The sequence below is a fragment of the Myxocyprinus asiaticus genome, chromosome 8, assembly GCF_019703515.2.
Source record: "Myxocyprinus asiaticus isolate MX2 ecotype Aquarium Trade chromosome 8, UBuf_Myxa_2, whole genome shotgun sequence".
Classification (NCBI taxonomy): domain Eukaryota; kingdom Metazoa; phylum Chordata; class Actinopteri; order Cypriniformes; family Catostomidae; genus Myxocyprinus; species Myxocyprinus asiaticus.
Window position 1 is genome coordinate 45,195,001 of NC_059351.1, and position 23,918 is coordinate 45,218,918.

The 23,918-nt window shown below is 38.7% G+C and overlaps 1 protein-coding gene across 5 annotated transcripts in view; it reads right to left on the reverse strand.

Moving 5' to 3' along the window:
• Positions 1–26: 26 nt before the first annotated feature.
• Positions 27–23,918, reverse strand: part of agpat3 (1-acylglycerol-3-phosphate O-acyltransferase 3) — a 39,534-nt gene continuing 15,642 nt past the window's right edge. For 2 of the 5 annotated variants that reach the window (XM_051705681.1, XM_051705683.1), the window contains exons 2-10: positions 16,041–16,099; positions 14,560–14,806; positions 12,979–13,148; positions 12,422–12,583; positions 11,035–11,188; positions 8,148–8,250; positions 7,723–7,798; positions 7,131–7,329; positions 27–1,417 (exon numbers count right to left, since the gene is read on the reverse strand). In XM_051705681.1, the coding sequence (XP_051561641.1) occupies positions 1,326–1,417; positions 7,131–7,329; positions 7,723–7,798; positions 8,148–8,250; positions 11,035–11,188; positions 12,422–12,583; positions 12,979–13,148; positions 14,560–14,737 (1,134 nt within the window). In that variant the 5' untranslated portion in view covers positions 14,738–14,806; positions 16,041–16,099 and the 3' untranslated portion in view covers positions 27–1,325. Of the gene's footprint in view, positions 1,418–7,130; positions 7,330–7,722; positions 7,799–8,147; positions 8,251–11,034; positions 11,189–12,421; positions 12,584–12,978; positions 13,149–14,559; positions 14,807–16,038; positions 16,100–23,918 lie in introns of all 5 variants that reach the window. The other 3 variants (XM_051705684.1, XM_051705682.1, XM_051705685.1) reach the window with 3 other exon arrangements.

Genomic DNA, 23,918 nt, shown 5'->3' on the forward strand with positions numbered 1-23,918 from the left:
CTGACAAACATCTTAAGAGTCAAGAGAAAAGTTCTAGAGTTTATTTACAACCCAACTTGCCATTAGCAGTCATTAGTGTCAATAGTTGTCACACTAAACATTTTTCACAATCTTTTTATTGACATGATTTATAATTTTTTCACTTGGTCTTTCAGCTACATTCTTAATACCTCACTCTTCAACCCAATATTTCATAGGTTATGGATAGAGAGGGTGGGTATATAAATCATGGTCAATGGAACTTTAATTGGGTAGACAACATTGGGGACTCTAAAATCCATGAGTTAAGTGTACATTGGTAAAAAGCCATCTCCCTCATTCAAAATATTCGATATCCAATAATTAATTGGAGGCAAAGTGGGTTAAGACCCCACTGTGAGGATAGTTTTCAAAAAGGGGAGTAGTTACAGAAGTTATGACAGAATAAAAGACATGCTTTTCCTTAGAAACCCTGCTCAGTCTATTTCTATATATTTCTATTGCAATATTGGTCACAAAATTTAAGTTTTCACCACCATCACTCCACCAACAAGAGATATAAAAAAGGTCCAAAGCAGTCATTGTAAGAGGCCATGGTGTGCCTGCCTCATCTCTAAATAGCTGGCCTGGCTAAGGAGTGTCTCCTCTGCAGCATGCTCAGTTTTCACGTGAAGTGAAATTCTGATAGTAGAAAATCAGTCCGAGTGAAGATTTGACCATATGTGAACGTGGCAGAGCAGGAGTGTTGCATGTTTCACACAAAGTTAAAAGAAATAATTAGTGACAGGGAGGCATTTTAGGTGGAGACATGGAAATGTTGCAACGGACAGACTATATGCAATGTGTCCTCTTCAGTAGAATATAAATATTAACTGAGAACAAAAATCTCTAGCACACAAAGTGGGCTTTCCCCACTAGGTGGTGGTTTGTTTGGGAAAATTTTGCTGTTAAAACCCTTGATGGGCGGGGTGTTATGCATTGAAAGGGGTGGTGTAAAACAGAAGGGAAAATGTCAATGATAGGGTCATCTCTTCTTTTTTGCCCAAGGAGGCGAGTATGTCGCCACCAATCCACAGTTGATGAGCATTTAATATTATTTTCTATTTCCCATTTAGCTCGTAAAAATGATCATGTTTATACACTAGCATATTAAGTTATGTCTACAGTTATATCCCTATATACCCCCAATGCTGCATTGAAGAGATTTAAATTTGTATTTTTTTTAAATTATTATTATTATTATTATTTTGTAAAAGGATAACTGCACACAGGACAGCTCAGTGCCTAAGGCTTGACTGCAGAGTAAGTGTTAAAGTGGCCACATGGTGTTGACACGATGAAAACTTTTAGTTGTCTTTCTTGGCCTCTATATTGCCATAGCTGGATCCTGTTTTCTTTACTTCAGTTACTCCAATGAGTCGGCGGACAGCTAAAGAAGCTGTGGAGAGAAAGAGAGACAAGGTAAGAAAGAGACAGACACAGTTATATCGGGTGAGGCCTAAAGAGTTAACAATTGCAATCAGCTCCGGCCTGTCACCAACTCATTTACTGATGCTATGCTGATATCTCTGGTCCAAAGTGTATATTTGTATGGGAATTTATTACTATTATGATTTTGTTTTGATCTCACAGTTTGCCAAAGGACTTTGTTATTTTTTTATAATTTAGTGGGAAGGGACATTCTCATTTTTGAGAGCATTTCATTAGACAAAAACTGTATATGCCCACGCTTACAAGATGAGTCATCAATTCTTTTGGTAAACTTTCAGGAACAGAATGTAAAATTTAAAAGCCTATATCTGCTAGAAGTAAAAACAAATTTTGTCAACTTAGGAGTACAATACCATATAGATGGTCTCACAGCAGGCAGACATGGACTAAAAGCCACAAGACTCCAATTTTGATTTCATGGGGCTTTTAAAAGTAAGCTCCACTAAGGCTGTCATGATTATGATATTTAGCTGAAGATTAATTTCCATACAATTAATTTGCCATTATGATGATTCTCATAGTTGAGTATGTGTGCTTCATCATTCACATCAGAATGATGTAGTCTTCTTATATCCGATTTCATAGTTGAACCAAACCAGACAGATACTGAAGTGCAGAGGACAGACTCAATGACTGCTGAGTAGAACTGTATCAGCAGCACCTGTGGCAGGTTAAACTTCCTCAACTGGTGAAGTACAACCTCTGCTGGGCCTTTTTCACAATGGAGTCAATCTGGGTCTCCCACTTCAGATCCTGTGAGATGGTAGTGCCCAGGAATCTGAATGACTCCACTGCTGCCACAGCGCTGTTTAGAATGGTGAGGGGGGACAGTGTTGGGGTGTTCCTCCTTAAGTCCACAATCATCTCCACCATTATGAGCGTGTTCAGCTCAAGGTTGTTTTGACAGCACCAGACAGCCAGCTGTTTAACCTCCCTTCTGTATGCAGACTCATCGTCATCTCGGATGAGGCCGATGACAGTGGTGTCATCTGCAACTTCAGGAGTTTGACAGAGGGGTCCTTGGCAATGCAGTCATTGGTGTAGAGGGAGAAGAGTAGTGGGGAGAGCACACATCCCTGGGGGGCACCAGTGCTGAATGTACAGGTGCTGGAAATGAATTTCCCATCTCACAAGCTGCTGCCTGTCTGTCAGAAAGCTGGTAATCCACTGACAGTTAGAAGTGGGAACAGAGAGTTTAGCTGGGATCATGGTGTTGAAACCCGAACTGAAGTCCACAAAAAAGGATCCTTGCATATGTCCCTGATCTGTCCAGATGTTGCAGGATATGATGCAATCCCATGTTGACTGCATCATCCACAGACCTGTTTGCATGATAAGCAAATTGAAGGGGATCTAGAAAGGGTCCAGTAATGTCCTTCAGGTGGGCCAACACCAGTCTCTCAAATTATTTCATGACCACAGACGTCAGGGCGACTGGTCTGTAGTCATTAAGTCCTGTGATTTTTGGTTTCTTTGGGATTGGGATGATAGTGGAGCGTTTGAAGCAGCATTGAACTTCACACTGCTCCAGTGATCTATTGAAGATCTGTGTGAAGATGGGGGCCAGCTGGTTAGCACAGGATCTAAGACATGCAGGTGAAACGCCATCTGGGCCCTGTGCTTTCCTTATTCTTTTTTTTCGAAAGTCATGGCACACATCATCTTCACAGATCTTAAGTGCAAGTTGAGTAGCAGGAGGGGGGTTGCAGGAGGTGTTGGTGTTTGTGTGAAGTGAAGGTCAGAGCGGGTGTGGGGTGTGAGATTGGGACTTTCAAATCTACAGTAGAACACATTCAGGTCGTCAGCCAGTTGTTGGTCCACCACAGGGTTGGGGGCAGGAGTCCTGTAATTCATAAGTTGTTTCATGCCACTCCACACTGATGCAGGGCTGTTGTTTTTCAGCTTCTCAGAGTATCTTCTTTTAGCCACTCTGATTTCCTTATTCAGTGTGTTCTGGTCTGACTGTACAAGACTTTATCCCCACCCCTGTAAGCATCCTCTTTGGCCTGACAAAGCTGCCTGAGCTCTGCTGTAAACCATGGTTTGTCATTGTTAAATAAGTCCTAGTAGGATGCACATATCCTCACAGAAACTGATATATGATGTAACAGTATCTGTGAGCTCGTCCAGATTGGTGTTTGCAGCCTCTAAAACACTCCAATCAGTGCAGTCAAAGCAGGCCTATAGTTCCAGCTCTGCTTCATTGGTCCATCTGTTTACAGTCCTTACTACAGGCTTAGCAGATTTTAGTTTCTGTCTGTAGTTTGGAAGATGATGAACCAGACAGTGATCAGAGAGTCCCAAAGCTGCTCTAGGGACAGAGTGATATGCATCCTTTAAATGTTGTGTAGCAGTGATCCAGTACATTTCTGTCTCTGGTTGGGCATGTAATGTGCTGTTTGTATTTGGGCAGTTCACGTGTGAAAACATACACATACACCTTAAAGAGATAGTTCACCCAAAAATGAAAATTCTCTCATTATTTACTCACCCTCATGATATCTCAAATGTGTATGACTTTCTTCACCAGAACAAATTTGAAGAATGCAAATGAATGGAGGTTTCTCATTTGAAGCTCCAAAAATCCCAGACAGTCAGCATAAATGTCAATGACACGACTCCAGCGGTTAATGTCTTCTAAAACGATACGATCACTTTTGGTGTGAAAAAAGATACATATTTAAGTACTTTTTAACTATAAACCAATCGCTTCCATTAGGGTTCACGAGAGGGTGGAGTCCAAGCGGTCTCTCGTGTGACATATTCACGTTGCCATGATACCGACGTAATCTCACATTCTCCACTCGGTTGAGACATTCAGGATAAGCAAACAAACGTACCATTGTGAGTATAAATACAGATACAAATACAGATTTAAACCAAAACTCACGAAGCTTCTTGTGGCGAGCAGGGCGTGGCCGAGTGGCATCTGGGCAGAGCGAGGCCGGGAAGATAAGTGATGAACAAGTTCCACCTGTGCGCCATACCGGTCTCGCATTTCAATGAGGAGCGGCGGGAGTATTTAAGGAGAGGAGACAGTGGCATATGGGGAGAGAGAGCCACATGGAGCTGTGTGCGCATGTGTGTGTGTCAGTGTGTTATGTGTGACACTAAAAAGTGTCTAGTGTTTGTACAATTAAATGTTCGTTGGAGTGAGTGTTCACCCGGTCCCCACTTCCTCCTTTAAGAGAGTTAAAGAACCTGCCACATTGGTGCCGAAACCTGGGATCTGGAGGAAGGATGCGCTGTCATGGAGTCCTCACCGCTGCTCTTTGCCAGGAGGTGGAGGAGCCCACTGCCGTCCACCAGGAGGCAGTGCAGCTGGCTGAGGACTATTTGGCAACGTGTTCGGGGGGCCACTGAACCGGTCTCTCTCTACTCTCTCCTCTCTCCCCTTCTCAATCCCCTTGTCCTGTTCCTACTCCCAGGCATGCGCAGATCAGACCCGGACACCATCCTGTAGCGCAGTGGCTGAGGCACCAACACTCCTCCCTAGAAATGGGGAGGGGTGTAAGTCACATCGCCCGAGTTTGGCGATGGGGGTATGTGGCGAGCAGGGTGTGGCCAAGCAGCGTCTGGGCAGAGCGAGGCTGGGAAGATAAGTGGTGAACGAGTTCCATCTGTGCGCCACACTTCTGTGTAGCGTTCCTCTTACTCACTTGTAAACAGCGGTGTTCTTCCAGCTGTGACGTGCGTGCGTGCGTGCGTCAGTTCAAGCGCGTTTCAAATTCCAATGCGATTACATCACACGTGCGTACTGCTGCGTCCGGAAGCATGATAAAAAATTTGACAATTTTTTATATAATATCATATAATACACCGATCAGCCACAACATTAAAACCACCTACCTAATATTGTGTAGGTCCCCCTCATGCTGCCAAAACAACGCCAACCTGCATCTCAGAATAGCATTCTGAGATGATATTCTTCTCACCACAATTGTACAGAGCGGTTATCTGAGTTACCGTAGACTTCGTCAATTCGAACCAGTCTGTACAATTGTGGTGAGAAGAATATCATCTCAGAACAATTTTCTTGAGATACGGGTTGGTGCTGTTTTGGCGGCACAAGGGGGACCTACACAATATTAGCCAGGTGGTTTTAATGTTGTGGCTGATTGGTGTATTATATCATATCAAATTTTTTGTCCGAAATCCTTTACTTTTGCAAGTCATATTAAAGCTCTCCAATTAAACCCACAATCCCTTATTTTGCATGAAGGAAGACCTTTGAGATTCTGTATATTTGAAAGTATGCTGCTTCATTCCATTATCTTCACATAAGTACAGTAAGTGGGCATCTCCTCCTTTGTCACTGCGTGTCATTTTCAGTGCGCGTATGAACCAGCAACGACCAAGAATATTTGCCATTATGCAAACGTTAAATTCAAGTGGAACCGGAGCGCATATAAGCTTAACCCTTAACTTTTGTTTTCTTACAATTTTTTATTTGACTTAATCCAGTTGTAATAAAATTCCTTGACACGGTTCACACATGGCATCTGAAAACACACAAAAATGTTTTGTTTTTTTTCCTTTTTGGTTTTATTTCACTGTTACACTTGTGTTCCCGTGTCAAAAATGAACAGCCATTGGAAATGAATGGATTAGACTACAAAATACAGAAATATTAGGTGTTCAGGAGCATTCCAATCCTTTAGATGAGCACATATGTGGGTGTGTTCGCACACAAAGTCCTCGGACACGCTTGCACACACACATACACACACACACACACACACACACACTGAGCACCCTTTTGTGCATTGTCTTTCCATGTACACTCTTTGAGGAATATTTCAAGATCTACTTATTATGTTCGGACACATTTGAATCAAGATAGTCTGCTATAAGTTACGATATGTCATTGTGTATGTTATGTTATACGTTTGTTTCAGGATATAATAAGGTCAAATGTGACAAAAAGTTTATTATATTTAAACACTCCTGTTTATTATATTTATGTGTGTCTTTCATACACTAATACTCACTGCAGTTTAGCCTTTTAGTGAAACAAATTTGCTCATTGCATTCTACTAATTTAGACCTTTCCAACGATACGTATATAACACATGGCTACTAATCTCATCTTTTTTATGGTTTTACTAACACTGAATATAATTGTTGTGATAACAAATTTGCAAATGATGAGAACGAAACAGTTCTTATTTGTCAGCAAATTAAAAAGCATCATTTAAGAGTTGGGGGGATCAGCTATACTCATTGTAAAGTCCAGATTCTAAGCTTTAAAATGACAACTATTTTGTTCAGATCAAGCAAGTGGTTAATTTATTATGTAATTATTATTTTTATTTTAATATATTATTTAAAAAATATATTCAAAAGGAGTACAAAACCTCTCATAATTACTAAAAGATATGTATATATAAAAATATGAGAGATTTATAAACTCCTAGTGGGCCGGTCATTTTTGACCGGGAACACAAAATGTGTTAGCACAAAACAAACACAACACAAGGGTTAAAACACCCTCATTTGGAAAGTAAAATGTGACTGGAATTTGAAGTGTACAATAAAAAAAAAAAAAAAATTATCACGCTTTTCAAATCAATTGCAGATCAAATAATCACGATCAGGCCTTAGTGTCACAAAATAGGAATCACTCTAAACAACGGTGATATACAATTAACAAAACTGACCGACAATGAGGAAGATCATGAAGCCAATGATGAGAAGGGGAGAGCCGCTGACAAAGACATCCCAGGCAAAGTTAATAAGCGGAGAGAGCAGGACTGTAGCCCAGCACAAGAAATTCAGCAGTGTCCAAACTCGACGTTTAGGTTTAATGGTAGGACCAGGGAAACAGCCCTCCTTCTGATAATACTCTTGCAGTGCATCCTTGAAAGAGAGTAAGATGGGACAAATTACAGCCTGCACCTATCCAATAAGTCACAATTCAGACAAGCAATCAGCTTCTCGTTTGGTAATTAAAGGGACAGTTTACCCAAAATGAAAATTATATCATCATTTACTCACCCTCACGTTGTTCCAAACTCGTATTACTTTTTTTTCCATGGAACACAAAAAGAAAAAGCTAAGCAGAACGTTAGTCTCAGTAACTTTAATTGTGTGTCATTATGAGTAAGACTAACGTTCTGCCTAACATCTCCTTTTGTGTTCCACGGACGACAGTCGTACGAGTTTGGATGAGGGTGAATAAATGGCAGAAAACAAATTTTTTTGAGCGAACCATCCCTTTAAATATCCTGATTTCTACTTTGAGTTTCAGACCTTCTCTTGGTACAGCTTGTGTAACCAATGAGCACACTCCTTTTCATCATCAGGAATCTCTTCAACAGGATAACGTCTGCAGACATAACAAGGGATCAATGCAGCATACTACACATGCCACTAGAGGGCACTATTACTGCATGCAACAGACAGGGGAGTTCAGAGACCTGCGTGGAGGTGCTTAACTAGGCACAGATCCTCTTCCTTACAACCTTAATCCAAATATTTAAGATTTCAGGCCAGCGGTAAGATACAAATTGTTTTAAGTTTGTGAATGAGAAACATCAAACCAGTACAGGCTCATGGTCAGTTTGCCTCTAGTGACTACTAAAGATAATTTATCATTATACATTTAATTCATATTCTTGCATTTTGTAAACAAAGCAGAACAGACATCAGCTCTTGCAGCTGTGATCACGACTCACCTGACGCTCAAATCTGCTTTGTATTTCTTCCCATTAATGATGCCCAGCAGGGTGGGGTTCTGCTTGTCTTTGAAGTTCAGCGTGACATCGTACACAGCATTTACTGTTAAAATAACAGCATTAACAAATACATTTGGTGTGCTTGTTTATGTGCAAAAAGAGAGACCCTTACAAAATAGTAATTTGGCAGTAACACAGTAGAGTGATTTTATCAGATGGTAATATCATGGTACTGAATAATTACTCTATTCATGTACCATGTCCAAAAAGCATGATATTACCATGGTATCTGGTGTAAAAACATGGTAGAACCATGGTCATTTGTGTTATTGGAGGCAGAGTACCTTTATGTTTGATCATGTGTGTATATATGTACTATAAAGTGTAACTGGTTGACTGAACTGTATTTGTTGTTGAAGCTATAACAAATATCTATTACAGTAAATAATGGGTTATTCCATGTCATATCAACCAAATGTAAGAATCTTCCCCAGCTAAAATAGTTTTTTTTTTTGTTAACACTTTTTCTGAAGAAACAAACAATGATGCAAGCTACAATATTAAATACTATAGATCAAATTTTACTGAATTATCCATTATTTTGTAGGTCTATTACTACAGATTTTAGTAATAGACCTTACTATCTGTAGTTTTGCTACAAATCATTGGTGAAAATTGAAAATAATAATAATAATAATAATAATAATAATAATGGATTACCCAGTAAATACGTCTCCACTGCATTTAATATTTTGGCTTTCATCATCACTTATGCATTTATTTCACTAGTAATTTTTCTTTTTTATAAAAAAGTTTGAGTCTGGGACCTCTGGCTAAGTTGACACAGAATGACCCAATTTCTAGAGTTTCGAATCTAAATTATGTTTCAGTGTTAATGGCAGAACAACTTGTACTAAGGTACTAAGACAGGAGGAAAAACTACCACATCAGAACATTTGAATTGGTATGAAAATCAGGATGATGGAAGTCAATGTAGCATGGACACACAGATTCGTGATGCCCCATCTGCAGCCAAATTTAGCTTGAGAGCTCATTTCCGTGAACTCATAAGGAAGAACAGGGAATTTTGAAACAAGCTATTTTTAAAAATGACGTCCTCTGAAAGACCAGCGCACAAGCAAGTATTCAATGTAGTTAATTTCAGTGCAACATTTAAAGGAATAGTTCACCCAAAAATGAAATTGAGAGAATTCTCACCCTCATGCCATCCCAGAAGTTTATGACTTTCTTCTGCAGAAAACAAATTATTATTATTTTTAGATGAATATCTCAGCTCTGTCGGTCCATTCAAAGCAAGAGAATGGGTGCCAAAATTGTATGCTCCAAAAAGCACATAAAGGCAGCATAATAGTAATCCATAAAACTCCAGTGGTTAAATCTATGTCTTCAGAAGTGATATGATAGGTGTGGGTGAGAAACAGATCAATATTTACCTTTTTTGTTTGGAATTCTTCTCCCTGCCCAATAGGAGGCGATATGCATGAAGAATGTGAATCACCAAAAACACGAAGAAAGTGAAAGTGATCTGTTTCTCACCCACACCTATCATCTAGCTTTTGAAGACATATATTTAACCACTGGAGTCTTATAGATTACTTTTATGCTGACTTATGTGATTTTTGGAGCTTCAAAATTTTGGCCTCATTCACTTGCATTGTATGGACCAAAAGAGCAGAGAAATTATCCTAAAAATCTTCATTTGAGTTTAGAAAATGAAAGAAAGTCATACATAACTGGGATGGCATGAGGGTGAGTAAATGATGAGAGAATCTTCATTTTTGGGTGAACGATCCCTTTAAGTTAGGGGTCTTTAATCTGATTGGACAAGCGGCGGCCCATTAGAAATGATAGCAATGCACAGACTGACATTCTAAGACACATGCAACAGTTGCTATGGCTTCATTTGAAACTATTTTAGTTAGCAGAGCCAAAATAATAATAAAAATAACCAGACATATTGTCTAAAATGCAATTTACTTGATTTTAAATTGTGGTTTAAATAACTATTATATAAAAGCAATATCACACTTACTCTACTTAAATAAAACATCCATTTCTGATTATAAATGTACTGAATCCCCTGACATACTGAACTTTTAATAAGTTTCATCCTGTGACATGTATCGTGATTAGAGGTCGACTGATAGTGGATTTTGCCAGATAGTGGATCAGCAGATGAGGTTTAATAAAGAGTAAGGTTAATTATTATTCACAAGATATAAAGTTGAAGATGCAATGTGTGTGTCACATTTTTTTTTTTTGTGCGTGCTCTCAGCCACAGAGAAACACGGAGGAATAAAAAAAAAAAATAAATACTTTCGGATGTTCCAAAATGCAACATTACCTCTATGCAACACATTGTGGAGCTGTATGGAGATTATGAGAGAGAGACACATGCCAAAAATAAGACATAACTGGTATCTACTGGTTTATGCCAAATTTATACCTAAAATTAGTCTAAGGTCACAGCCTCAACTTAAATAGCAGGTGCCAGATGGAAAGGTCTCTCCACCTCAGAGGTGGTGAATGTGTTATGAATTTCTCATCTCAGTGTGTCAAGAGTCTTCAGTGAATATGTACATTCTGTGAAGACAATTATCAGTATCACCGCTAACAGCATCATGTTGTGCAGGATTGCAGCCTGCAATACCTTTGGGTTTTTCGATGATACAGTTGCCTGTGCATATGGACACATTATAACAGGTGTCTGACTGTTTTCAATTGATTTACATTTTTTTAAATCTAACATACTTCATTCATGGGCATTACTTTTGTATTGTGTTTTGTAATTGGTAAATTACTGAGAGTTTGTCTTTATTATTTTAGCATGTAAAAGCATCTGTTACTGTAAGAGCATTTATCTAACCTGTTCCCTTCAGGCATTGCAGTGTAGTGGTGAATCCTTTGGTGCGGGGCAGCAGGTGGTACTTCAGTTTGGGAAGGCCTTTACTCTCAGCCACCTGCATGCTTATCTGATGTTTCTTTTCTGTAAACCTTGTTCCTTCACAGTACAGCAGGAACTGCCAAACACACACAAACAAACACAGAAGATTGTAACTTTCAGGTCAGTGTTAAACGGAGTAATCCCATCATTCTGTAATCTCTGCCTCTTGTTGCCAACGGAAACTTGAGTTGGGGGTCTGTCTAATCACATTGACCCATATTCAAATAATATACAAAACAGGAGTAAAACACACAAAAAAAATATTAAACTATATATTCTAAAGAAAAAAAACGACTGAACATCATTTTCACACATTCCGAACAAGAGCCTCATTCTTAAATGGCAAAAATAAACAAAAAAAAACATTTCAAACAGACTATGAAGGTTTTCTCATAATAATAAAAATGCAAAAACTACACACATCTGTACTCACATACACTGAACTGAATAAACAATAGCTCACAGTACACACACAGCTCCTCTCAAATAAACATTTAATCAACAAATACAATTTAAATACCAATTAAACTGGACAGACTACAGTCTACACACCAGTATACATAATACATCAACCATACAAAAGAAGAACAAGACTAAATATTAAAGTACAGGAGAACAAAACTCAAAAGTTAGCTATAAATTTGACTGCAACAATTCAGTTGCTGAAAACATTGGCAACAAATATTTGGCAAACTTTATCTTTATGGAGGGATATAACTAACAAAATTAAATATAGCATCAAATTTTGTTACAAATAAGTAAAAAATACAATGAATTGTGATCATAAATACTTTTATATACATTGGTAAAAATACAACAAATATCTGGCAAAATCTCTCTTTATGGAGGTATATAACTGACAAAAATTAAATATACCATGAATTGTTGCTACAAATAAAAACAATGAATAGTGATCATACATACTTTTATATACCACTGGCAATATACACAACAAATATCTGGCAAAAATACAAATATCTGGCAAAATCTCTTAATGGAGGTACATAACTGACAAAATTACATAAAAAAATATATATGTGCACTCCATGAAATGTTGCTACAAATAAGTACAAATACAATGAATTCTAAGCAAATATTTGTATATACATTTAGATACAGTTCATGATAGTTTTAATTATTTCATAACACTTTTCATACTTAAATTTAATTTTGTCTGTTATACCTGAGCCTACCATGTACATGAATGAGGGCATCTGTACTCATTTTGTTAAACAGAAAACGCATTACTCTTCAAGACTCTGGCTAATTATCAGGTCAGTGGATTATCCTAACTAGCTAGTATACTCACCCACATGTATTCTGGGTAATCTTTGAGACGGTTCAGCCCACTGAAGACAGTTTCCCTGTCCTCCTCCCACTTCCTCTTGCAGAACACGATTTCCAGGAAGTACCACGTCCAGCCCACCAAAGGCACTTTCAGCAGTTCATGTTTAGCCAGGACCTTGGAGCTCTAGACCAAGAGAGTAGGAGGAGAGATGCAAAGATCATAATAAAGACAGAGAGAGGAAAAAGGAATGCAAATAAGGATTCAGAGAGGGAAGGAAAGATGAAAAGAGAAGGATTCAAACCATCCACTCAAACCTAATGCAATATAAAGATTCTCAAGACAAGTTCAATTTACGAGTGCTATTTGAGTGGCTGTTAATAAAGTCCATGCCTAGGAATAGTACCTCAAATCAGACATTGATACGGTTCCAAATTTTAGTTATAATTCTGATGTAGTCAGAAAACTTGATTTTGAGGCACAGGTCTACACATGCCTTATGCTTGTCCGTTACATCTCAAAATTAGCACCATTCCTATTTCGCTCTCACTAACGTTGTCTTACTGTTTCTCAGGACTCACCCCCAGCACGCCGAATCTCTCACAAATGGTCCAGCCACACAGGAAGTCAATCTCATAGTTGTGGTTGAGGATGATGATGACATGCTCTTTACCAAACTTATCCACCGTGGCCTGATCTGTGTACAGCGTGCAATCTGTGCCAGACCACCATTCCAACAACATCACCAACTCTTGTGTTTAAAGAGAGAGAGAATTTTTTATTTGAATATAACGATGTTAACAATATTCTTACAATCTTAATACACAGTTTTGGGGAACATTACTTTCAAAAATAATGCTGCAAATTACTGCTTTACTCCCTAAAAAAAGAAACAAATTATGTTACATTGAGATTACTAGTTTTGTTGCAATGTGCTTGCTGGCAGTATACACACCGAGTCACATGCTCTGCGTAAACTAATTTGACTACGTTATAGGCAATTGAAGGGTTTTTGAATACATTTGTCAGTAAATAAATTAAATAGAACCTTATTTCCAAAAAGTAACCTGATTATGTAACATGTTACTTGTAATGTTTTGCCCCAACACCATACATGAAGCAACAAAGACAGGTCCTGCTAACGTACAAAAGTCTGTACATAATTGTAGCAAAAATGCCGTAATTCCTTGAAATTTGCATATGAATATTTATGACGTTAGCTCATCTAGCAACTCGCATTGCACAGTTCATAATGGCAAATAAATAAATGTGACACTAAGATACTTTACATGTTGCCAAATAGATGAAAACCCCTCCTTTGTGCCTGTTTGAAGAGCTATGGATAAACCTGATATCTATCTGTTAATGCTTTATGATATTACATTAACAAAGGAAATACAAGCTAAATTTGGCCTAAAAGCATATAAAAGCACCTAAACCAATGTTCTTCCATGAACAGTGCGCAGCAATAAATAAAAGCATATGGGTAATTGCCGCATAGCATGCATAGCTTGAGCTTTTTTTTTATTAATATTATCAAAATCATCTTCCACCAAAAATCCACCAAACTCAGCACAGACTTTAGTGGTGGAGAGACCTCCGAGAGGTAAAAGGCTTGAAGACGGATGCAGAACTTGCTCTTTTGCTTCTCAATAGATGGTTAACATAAATTTTGCTATGTTTCACAGAACCCATATATGCTGCTGTTGTGATGTTACATTTAGTAACAGGAGAGTTCTGAGTGTCTGGAGCTGGTGTGCGTAAAACCGTCTCACGTGCATGAATTTGGGGGGCGGAGCTTCCAAAGGAGCACTGAAGGGAGGGGTGTGTTTGTTTTAGCAGATGAGTTCGAATACCGACAGTGTTTCTCAGGAATCGTTGAGTGCACCTTTAATTTTTAAAACTAGTTTAAACTTTCAGACAAGACTTTCTCAAGCCAAACATCTAGTTTTAAAATGGTACAATTTGTTCAAATAAAAAAGGACATGTAGTCTCAATTTATATGTGGTCATTAAAAATTACATAATTAATTAAACAGAAGTAATAAAATGCCATTTAAAATAGTTTTACATGGTAGTATAGCATTTCACACTGCAGGATGTGTCAACATCCCATTTGCAAACTGTGTGTACAGCATTTTCAGTATCACACAAAGTACTCACGGCTCCATAGAGAGTAGGCGAGTCTGGTGTTGATCTTGCGGTAGAGCTGTTTGTTGATGGGCCACAGCACACAGGTGCACAGCTGAGTGAAGTTGATAATTAGGCCGCTCACCACAAAAACAAAGCCAATCAAAAGCTGCAGGATGAACAGGCTCTTCAGCCACGTTACCACACCCATGACTGAGAGCCCCTTCCACACACACACACACACACACACACTCCCACCCACACACACACACACACACACCTGAAAGGGAAGACCAGAGGGAGGTTGAACGCAAATTAAAAAAACATTACATTTTTTTTAGAACTCATGAAAATTATTTAGAAGTAACCCACAAGTTTAAAACTCATGCGTATCTTTCTTACAGCACAGTTATTGTATTATGTACATTACATATTAATGCAGCACTCCTGTGTAGTATTATCGATTAATCAGCCAATATTTGGCCATTGTGAGATTATCTGAATGGGCCAATAATTGTGTCCACTAGGCATTTGAACAGAAGTGTTAACTTATTAATGCCTAGGCTGAGAAATATATCAGATAAAACAAAAAAACATCACATTTTGAATTTCGGGAACATTTGTCACTTTCGGTGGCATTTTTGCCCTGAGCCCCCATTCATTTCTGACCCTGGTCCCGCCCCAAATTTATACCATTGGTTAGGCCAAGGTTATGTCTGGCTGCTCAAACATTTGCTGTCAATAAACTTTATGTAGTAGAGATACACAGATGTATCAGCAAAACAACAGTATTAGCCGATATAACCAATCATTTGCACCAGCCGATAATCAGGGTCCATTATTTCCTGTTAAAAGAGGGTGGAAAATGTCATAAGGGGGAATGTTAAACAATTAGCCTACAACTCGTGCGGTGTGTGAAAGAAAAGTGGAAAGCCTCTTGTGTGGAATTTGAATTGGGTGACAACAACAGCAGAACTGTAATTTGTAAGATTTGCACCGCTAGAATTTCACAAGGTGGAACTACTGTTATACATTTTTACTCAATTAATTTGATTATACTCACCTTAAAAGCTAAAAGGGAAGCGCTTCACTCAGAATTCAGTTAATGCGAGTTAAGAACATATACATTTTTTTTTAAAAAATCAAGAATTCTTACCATTTTAAAGAAGAGGCTATTTAGAACTCAGTTAAATGTGCAGAAGCATAAAAAAGGCAGCAAAAAAAAGCAGAACACTAGAAAAATCAATATCGGCAGATGATCGGCACACAAAATTTGTATCTGCATCTGATCCAAATTCTGCATCACCCTGCTCTCTAATATCAGTATTGGGCACTAAAAACAATATTGGTCGACCATTATGAATAGAAATAAAGCATTTCTTGATTAGTAATAAGCAAATATTCATTCATGTCGATCCATTCATGTTTAATATGTTTAGTTGAGTTGTTTTGCTACGTTATCAAGTAAATCAACTGTAATCTTGATCAATATCACAGATGGACGTTTAACTTACCACGGTGGGCTCTTCTCTACAACCCTCTTTTACACGGCCCTTCACTTAGTATCACCGACCTGAGAGAAAGAAAGTTAGAGAACATTTGAGAATTGAGAATTCAGGACAGGCTCTCTCAAAACCTATTTTAGCATGATATTGGATCTCAAAAGTTGGGAATATAACAGCAACAGCATAAACAGTACTGTTTATTTTACTTCCACATCCAGCTCAAAGATACAAAAAAGTCAACTGTCAAGTAGGTGAGAGTTCATGACCACAGACCCTTAGGCGAAACAAATTCCAAACACACTATGCGATTGTACTGCACGCACACATGCTCCACACAAACGCATATCCTCTCACCCAGTTGGAGGAACTCCAGTCACCTCCTCCAATTACCATACTCTCTCTCCTTTTCGCATGCATCGATACTACCTCGTTTTTGCAACCCCGTTTTCCCCCCCTTGCTGTTTCTCTCAGATCTCCTTAACACTCCAGCACCTAAACTGGACTCATCATGCACAAAAATCCCCCAGTGAATTAACAATCACACAGTATCACATAAACATTCTAATAGAATCTGAAGGTCTCCACTTTCAAATCAATTCTAACAGCTCATCAAGCTTTAATCTCCAAATACTGCTTAATCCGATAACAAGACAGCAACTGCAAACGAAAGCACTGGATTAATATCAAATACTCAAACAATATGATAGTTTCAGCAGATTTATTTGTGCATGTCTTGCCAAGCACTGATTAACAAGATTAAAATACGTAAAAAAAAAGCAGCCTAAAGAGAAATCCAGCTCAGGGCAGAAATTGTAGGTGGCCCATCAATATTGTAACATCACAGCATGAGTTAAGACAACAGTCCTGCACTTTAAAATGTTTTTAGTGAGTAAATGTGTTGGGAAAAGATGCACACCAGACGCATCTGGCGGACAACACATCGCATTCAAAAAATTTGAAAATTAGGGGGCCTGGGTAGCTCAGTGGTAAAAGACGCTGGCTACCACCAATGGAGTTCGCTAGTTCGAATCCCAGGGCGTGCTGAGTGACTCCAGCCAGGTCTCCTAAGCAACCAAATTGGCCTGGTTGCTAGGGAGGGTAGAGTCACATGGGGTAACCTCCTCGTGGTCGCTATAATATGGTTCGTTCTTGGTGGGGCGAGTGGTGAGTTGAGCACGGATGCCGCGGTGGATGGCGTGAAGCCTCCACATGCGCCATGTCTCCGTGGCAACGCGCTCAAGCCACGTGATAAGATGCGCTGGTTGATGGGAGATCTCAGACGCGGAGGCAACCACCAATCCACCACCCGGATTGAGGCGAATCACTACGTGACCACAAGGACTTAAAAGCGCACTGGGAATTGGGCATTCCAAATTGGGTGAAAAAGGGGAACCCCCCCCCCCAAAAAATAAATAAATAAATAAAGAAAATAACTTAAAAAGTGTTACACACACCACCGCCCTGTGTCTGTCCAGCTATGACTCTGGAGGCTGCTCAAAATCCTCCCATGCCACTCACATAGTTTTCAATTAAATTCGACACAAATCGCTATTGCCTAGTCATTTCTAATCTTTCAGTTTGCGCAGTTGCACTGCCTTCATACACTAACCTGCAAACTCATTGACGTCCCTTTGTTTATTCTTGCAAAAGTGCAAATGGGCAGAATAAAATGGGCAACCAAAAAGTAGTAACCGGAGCAATACCTAGGGACCAAAATGTCAGAGACATGGGTTGGCCTCTCAGGACTCGGGCCAATAAAGAACCAGTTTGTAACCTCATAGAACACCCTAGCAACCACCTTGCAATGCCCTAGCAACCACCCATAAAATCATAACAAAATGTACAGCAAATGTCTGGGCCCAAGCTTTCAGCTGGTCCACTATTACTGTGAATCATCACTTAAGTGATCCATAACAGTAAAGCAGCCAAATCTACTGCACATAGGTGCTGTAATTTAAAAGAAATACAAATCAACACAGAGAACAATCATGTTACAACATGAGGTCAGCTAGAGACCAGAGAGTAAAAGTTTAAACCCACAAAGCTATAATAGTTCCTCAATCAACAGGAGCTCTTGAGACAAAAACACAATAGACACCACTAGTGCTGTCACGGTATCAATTTCAGTAGTCGGTACCGATACCAGCGAAACAGTTCTTCATGCCAATTTCGGTACTACAGCATAAATGAGCTAATATGACAATGTGCTATTGAACACACCTCTTTAGCCTATTTTAAAAGTTACTTTTCAAAGTAAATAATAAATTAAAAGAAATCCATGTTTTAAGAAGCGCACTACTGAAATCGGTTTTATTCTTTATCAAATCATGTTTTCCTTTTTGTTATTATTTTCCAAAACTCCATGTTTTAGTTTAATTTCATCATCAACATGGTGTTTAATCAATTCATTAAAACTTTTAACAAGTGAAAATATAACTTTTCAACACGTCATCGTTGCATCATGTCATCATGGCATTTTTTTGTCTTGCTTGTGATATATTGCGTCATTATTATTATTATTAACATCATCATTACAGTGACTATTACATTTACTATACATTTGTTATATATTTCTGGTCACAATTTCTTCAATTCCAGGGCTCTAACTTATATTTTGAAACATGCTTTTATTATGAAGTGAATAAAATTGTATTAAATTGTATTATTGTGAAGCACTTTGGTCAACTCTGTTGTTTTAAATGCTTTATAAATAAAGTTGAGTTGTGATTAAAGCACAAATGCTGTGATTTAATTATATAAATATATAGTTTACATGTGCTGCGTGGTTCACAGTAGATTAGTGCTCTGCTCTGTCATCTCATACAACATGTCGTGAATGATTCTCAATATGTATGAGCGGTCGGATTTATACAAAGTACGCATCTCTTCCACACTAAGACTGCAGCCTTTAGTGGTTTAATAAAATCACACTAGGACATATCACGATTTTAATTTGATTGTCCATTTTAGTGGAAGGAGCAGAAGAGCACGCGCTCAAAATTAGCATTTTAAAGCAGTTGCGTGTCAGTCATATTGTGCGTTGGTACCGGATTGAGTCGGTGCGCAGTACTACTGGTTACATCGTTACATCTTTTTTATTTTAGTATCAACTTGGTACCGAAGTACTGGTACTTTTGACAACACTAGACACCACTAACCTTAGATGAAGCTCCACAGGCTGTGTGCTAGCTCTGACTGTATGGACATAGACAGAGTGGAATAGTGAAAGAGAGAGAAAAGAGGGTGGGAAAAGAGCTGAAATCTGTCCTCCCAGCCACCACTGCATGAACAAAGTCAACTTTGAAATCTTACCACACTGAAGCGTGTGTGTGAGCGCATTAATAGAGAGGAATGGACAAAGAGAAAGAAAACATCTGAGAACAAGGGAGAAGTAGAAAGAATGAATGCCAAAACCCATCAGTTTAATAGTGTGTAAGTAGTGTACGTGTACAGTGTTTCCCATTAATTACCTAGACTGTGGCGGCCCACCACAGTTTCATAATGAACCGAAAATATTTTTACACTTCTCAGAATAACATAAGATCTCTAACGTTGTGTTTTGCGGCGTTGCATCGGCAAAGCATCCCCCCCCCCCAGTCAGCCCCCCTGCTGTACACGCGCATACTCGCACACACGCGCGCGCGTGCACTGGAACCAATTATGTAACACAGGGCTCATCGCTAAGGATTTTTTCTACTGGCCTGGTTGGGCCAGTAGAAACCTAATTAAATCTATACTTACATTTTGGATACTGAGCAGCTCGTGATTTCCAGGCACGCGTATAACTGGGGTTTAACAAAGTGTATTACGTTTCATTTGGCGCTTCATCTCTAAAGGCAAATTAATGAAAGAAAATGTGCTTTTTTTTTTTTCACAGTGGGAATAAAACTTGTGCTCTGTCCCTTTACGAGAGCGCATGCATGTTAAACAGTCTACGCTGCACAGAGAGATATGATGATGAGACATATGCATGGAGAGACATGGATTTTCAGCCCTATAGAATGAAACTGTTGATTTTTTTGTGTTCCAATGTGTGGATTACTGCTTTTCACCAACATGTAAAAACGAAAAATGTGGAGATTTCGCGCACTGTGAACACGGAATGTGCGGGGATACTTAAAATGTTGCACAAGACGTGCAATCCCGCTACGAAATTCATTAAATGGTTTTTTTTTCCCTTCTGTTTTCTACACATTGGTAATAGCTGCTGCTAAGACACTTGGAAAAGAGCACGGACAGTGCTAGGAGAGTGCACTCGGTGTCTGTACGCGACTGTGCCTTGGCGCTTCCAGCATATTATGCTCTCATGAATCTTTGCGAGCTAAATAGAAATCGCGCTCGCTCGTCAGTTAGGATACTTGGTTCGCTCAGTGTAATTGTTGTGCTCTCTCACTTGTTGTTTCCTTGCACTAATGTTATAAATGCAGCACTGGCCCAATCAGGCAAGTGACAGTTCTAGCAACTGGCCCGAATCTCTCTCAAACTGGCCGCGGGCCATCGGGCAGTCCTTATTGTCGAGCCCTGTAACGTTAACGTGATTACCAGCCGTTCTGACAACATAACTATTTTCAGCATCTGAGGAGCAAGTTCAACACAGGTAACCATTTTTTCTTAATTTCTTTGATGGCTCACAGGGCTTGACATTAATGCTTGTCTGGGACAAGTGGATTTTTGAAGGGGCAAGTGAAAGAACATTTAACTAGTAACAGCTGCGCCCTGTTTGATTGAAAGGCGGCATATGTGTGTGCTGAACATGCTCGCGCTAATGCACGCCTGAACGGTCAAATACATTTAAAAATTCCGCCAAAATGCCCAATAAGCAGATTTGTATTAAAATGTCAGACTTGTAAATATAAATGTAAGCTAATAGACCTGCTGTTTTATGTTGTATTTCATTCTGAATGTTTACTTGAATACTTGATAGCCTACTGCTGTTAAAAACTTTTAAAGCTGTTTAAAAAAAAAAAAAAGAAAAAAGCACAGAATTTTCTTAATTTTGTATTTTTGTTCTATTATTTTTAATCTACTCTATTCATTGCTGTTTTTTATTGTTATTTTATTACTGACTGTTTACTAGTCTTTAATTACTTAAGAACTTGAAACCATTCTTCCATAATTAACATATTTGTTAGTGTTATTATTTGTTGTGGTATTAAAGCTGGTATTGAGAATCGTCAAATTTCACTACCGACTACTTAAATTTTGGTATTGTGATAATGTATAGCCTTTATTGTACATGGTAGATCTTGCTGCAATAACATGATGAAAAAGTAGCATCTTATTCCATAGAAGTGTGAGCATCCCTGCTGTTAATGGTGGCGATGGAGGCTTTTCTTTATTTGACTAGCATACAAAACATAAAATAATTATCATATGACAATAGCCTCCTCCCCTACCCAGTGCAGTTTACATTTCTGTCACAGAGAATTCAGTTGATAGCACAGGTACACTATTAGGTTGGGCATCGGATATAATTTTAGAAAAATATACAACAAACTTTGATGTAACCTGAGCATGTAACGTAAATCTCCTTTATTCTCTCCGGACAAGTAACTTTTTTACTCGGGACAAGTGAATGACCAATTTACTTGTCCAGAGGACAAGCACATGACAATGCTTAATGTCGAGCCCTGGCTCAAATGTATGCTCTAGTCGATTTTGTGATTTGACCATTTGTGAACTGCATTAAACTCCGCCTTGTTTATGCTTCGTGGGTGTGACTTTTTTTGCTGAGTCATCACTATTCATATCTATACAAGCAATGTGTTTATGATTAAATTACTACTAGAATACAAAATTGTTTACAAGAGCGCAAAGTTCTTCATAGATCTAGCCTTTTAATTTTGCTCTCAAAGCGCGCCAGATTGATGCATTTAACTTTAAAAATGTACAAAAATGTTCTTTCGGGGGATCATACCCACTAGAGGGTCCAAGGTCCACCCACCACAGACTCACAAAATCCTGTTGGAAAGACTGATGTGCATATATGTACATTTTGAGGGAGTGTTCTAAAGATCACATGATCAACTTGTCTGAGCAGAGAACAGGCCCAGCCAACAAGAAATATGAACAACTGTTGGCTAATATACTGATACACACACACACACACACACACACACACACACACACTTTACCAATCCCACTTTCAACGCCAACTAGCACTCCAGACATCAGACAGAATGAGCATGCTTTTGTTCAGCTCTGAATAAAGGAGAGGAAGTAGTTATGTCCTTATTTCAGGACATAAATTAGTAACGACTGTTTGGAAAGGCAGTGTGAGAACGGAGTTTGTGAATTACACAATTTAACACAACTGACAGTACCCATGCACTTTCATTCTATGGAAAACTGCTGCTCGGACATTCAGTAAAACATATCCTTTTATGTTCCACAGAAGAAACAAATTCAGACAGCTTAGGAACGGTGCAAATAATAATTTGGGGTGACCTATTTGTAAGGCTAGGTGCCAAGAGAACTGTAATCCAGCACATGCCCACACAGAATAACGAAAGACTTCCGGGAAAAACAATGCTCAAACTCTCTCACAAGTAGGATCTGCACCTGAGAAAACAAAGGCATCAGCTAGGTTTTTCACAAACTTCAGCTGTTCTCTCTCCCCCTTGTCTCCCCCACAAGGTACACACACACACACACACACACACACACACACACACACACACACACACACACACACACGGTATGTGTGAAAATTTAACAAACAAATACCATGAAAACAAAGAATGCAACTGTATGTGTTTGATATCCTTTAAGAGGTCTCTGTGTGACTGGTATAATTGTTTCTTTCTCATGTTGATAAAACTAATGGTGACAAAGTTATAAGGTCTTTGACAAATACTGCATAATTCTGGGAGGTCTATCCCCCTCCTTGACCTACAATTTAAATGATCTCCTGTATGTTAACAAGGTTAAACCCCAGGAAGTCAAGAACCCATTCACCCCCAAATTCTCACTGGTCAAAGATAATACCATTTGGTACACAATGTTTATTCTGTCTGGGTATTTAAGGAAAATTGGCAGGAAACTCGGGAAATCTGTAAGCCAGATCTCCCATGCTTTGCCGTTGCATGTAGTTTTGTCAGGTATGTCTCTTGATTCTTATAATGCTTGTTTATTCTGATCTTGTGTGAAATTGGCTTTGATTTGAATTTCTGTAACTATGTTTTATATCCTACCTGACAAATAAATTGTCTTTATTTGATTTATTCTGAATTTCTCTGGAATTATTGTGACCGGTAGATAGAAACCACTCAAGACAACCAGGTAGGACAACCACCTAGGACAGCCGGGTAGGATTTGAATTTCATTAGACCAGGGCAGACCATACTGGAGCTTTAATATAGGAGAAACCACCCAGGACAACCAGGTAGGAGAAAGCCATATAAAGACTCTCAGTCACTGCTCACCGCCCGTCTTAGCAAGTTGTATGTACGTGACTAAGCGGCAATATCGTCTGGTTATGAGACAAGCCAAACCAGACGATATTAGTTAACCCTACAACTGCTGACTAAGAACGGAACTGGTTATCTTTTTCGGGAGGTTTACATAATTTAATAACGGCCGGCATAAGACTCCAAAGATCGAAAGGACAATGAATAGAAGAGGATTTAGAGTAATCAATAACTTAAAAAGATAAAATTAAAAGAATGATCAGAAGTTAGAGCTGTAATCTAAATTAGAGGTCAATTTAAATTGGAGTCAGATTAATATAAAATTGGAGTCAGATAAAATTAATAACAGAATCAATTTGTAAAGTGTAAATTAACAATAATTGCTATACTTCAGCGCTCAGAAAAGACAAAACAATGCAGAGACCTTCAAGGGGCCATTCTATTGGAATCCGACATCGGAACATAGTTTTTTTTTTTT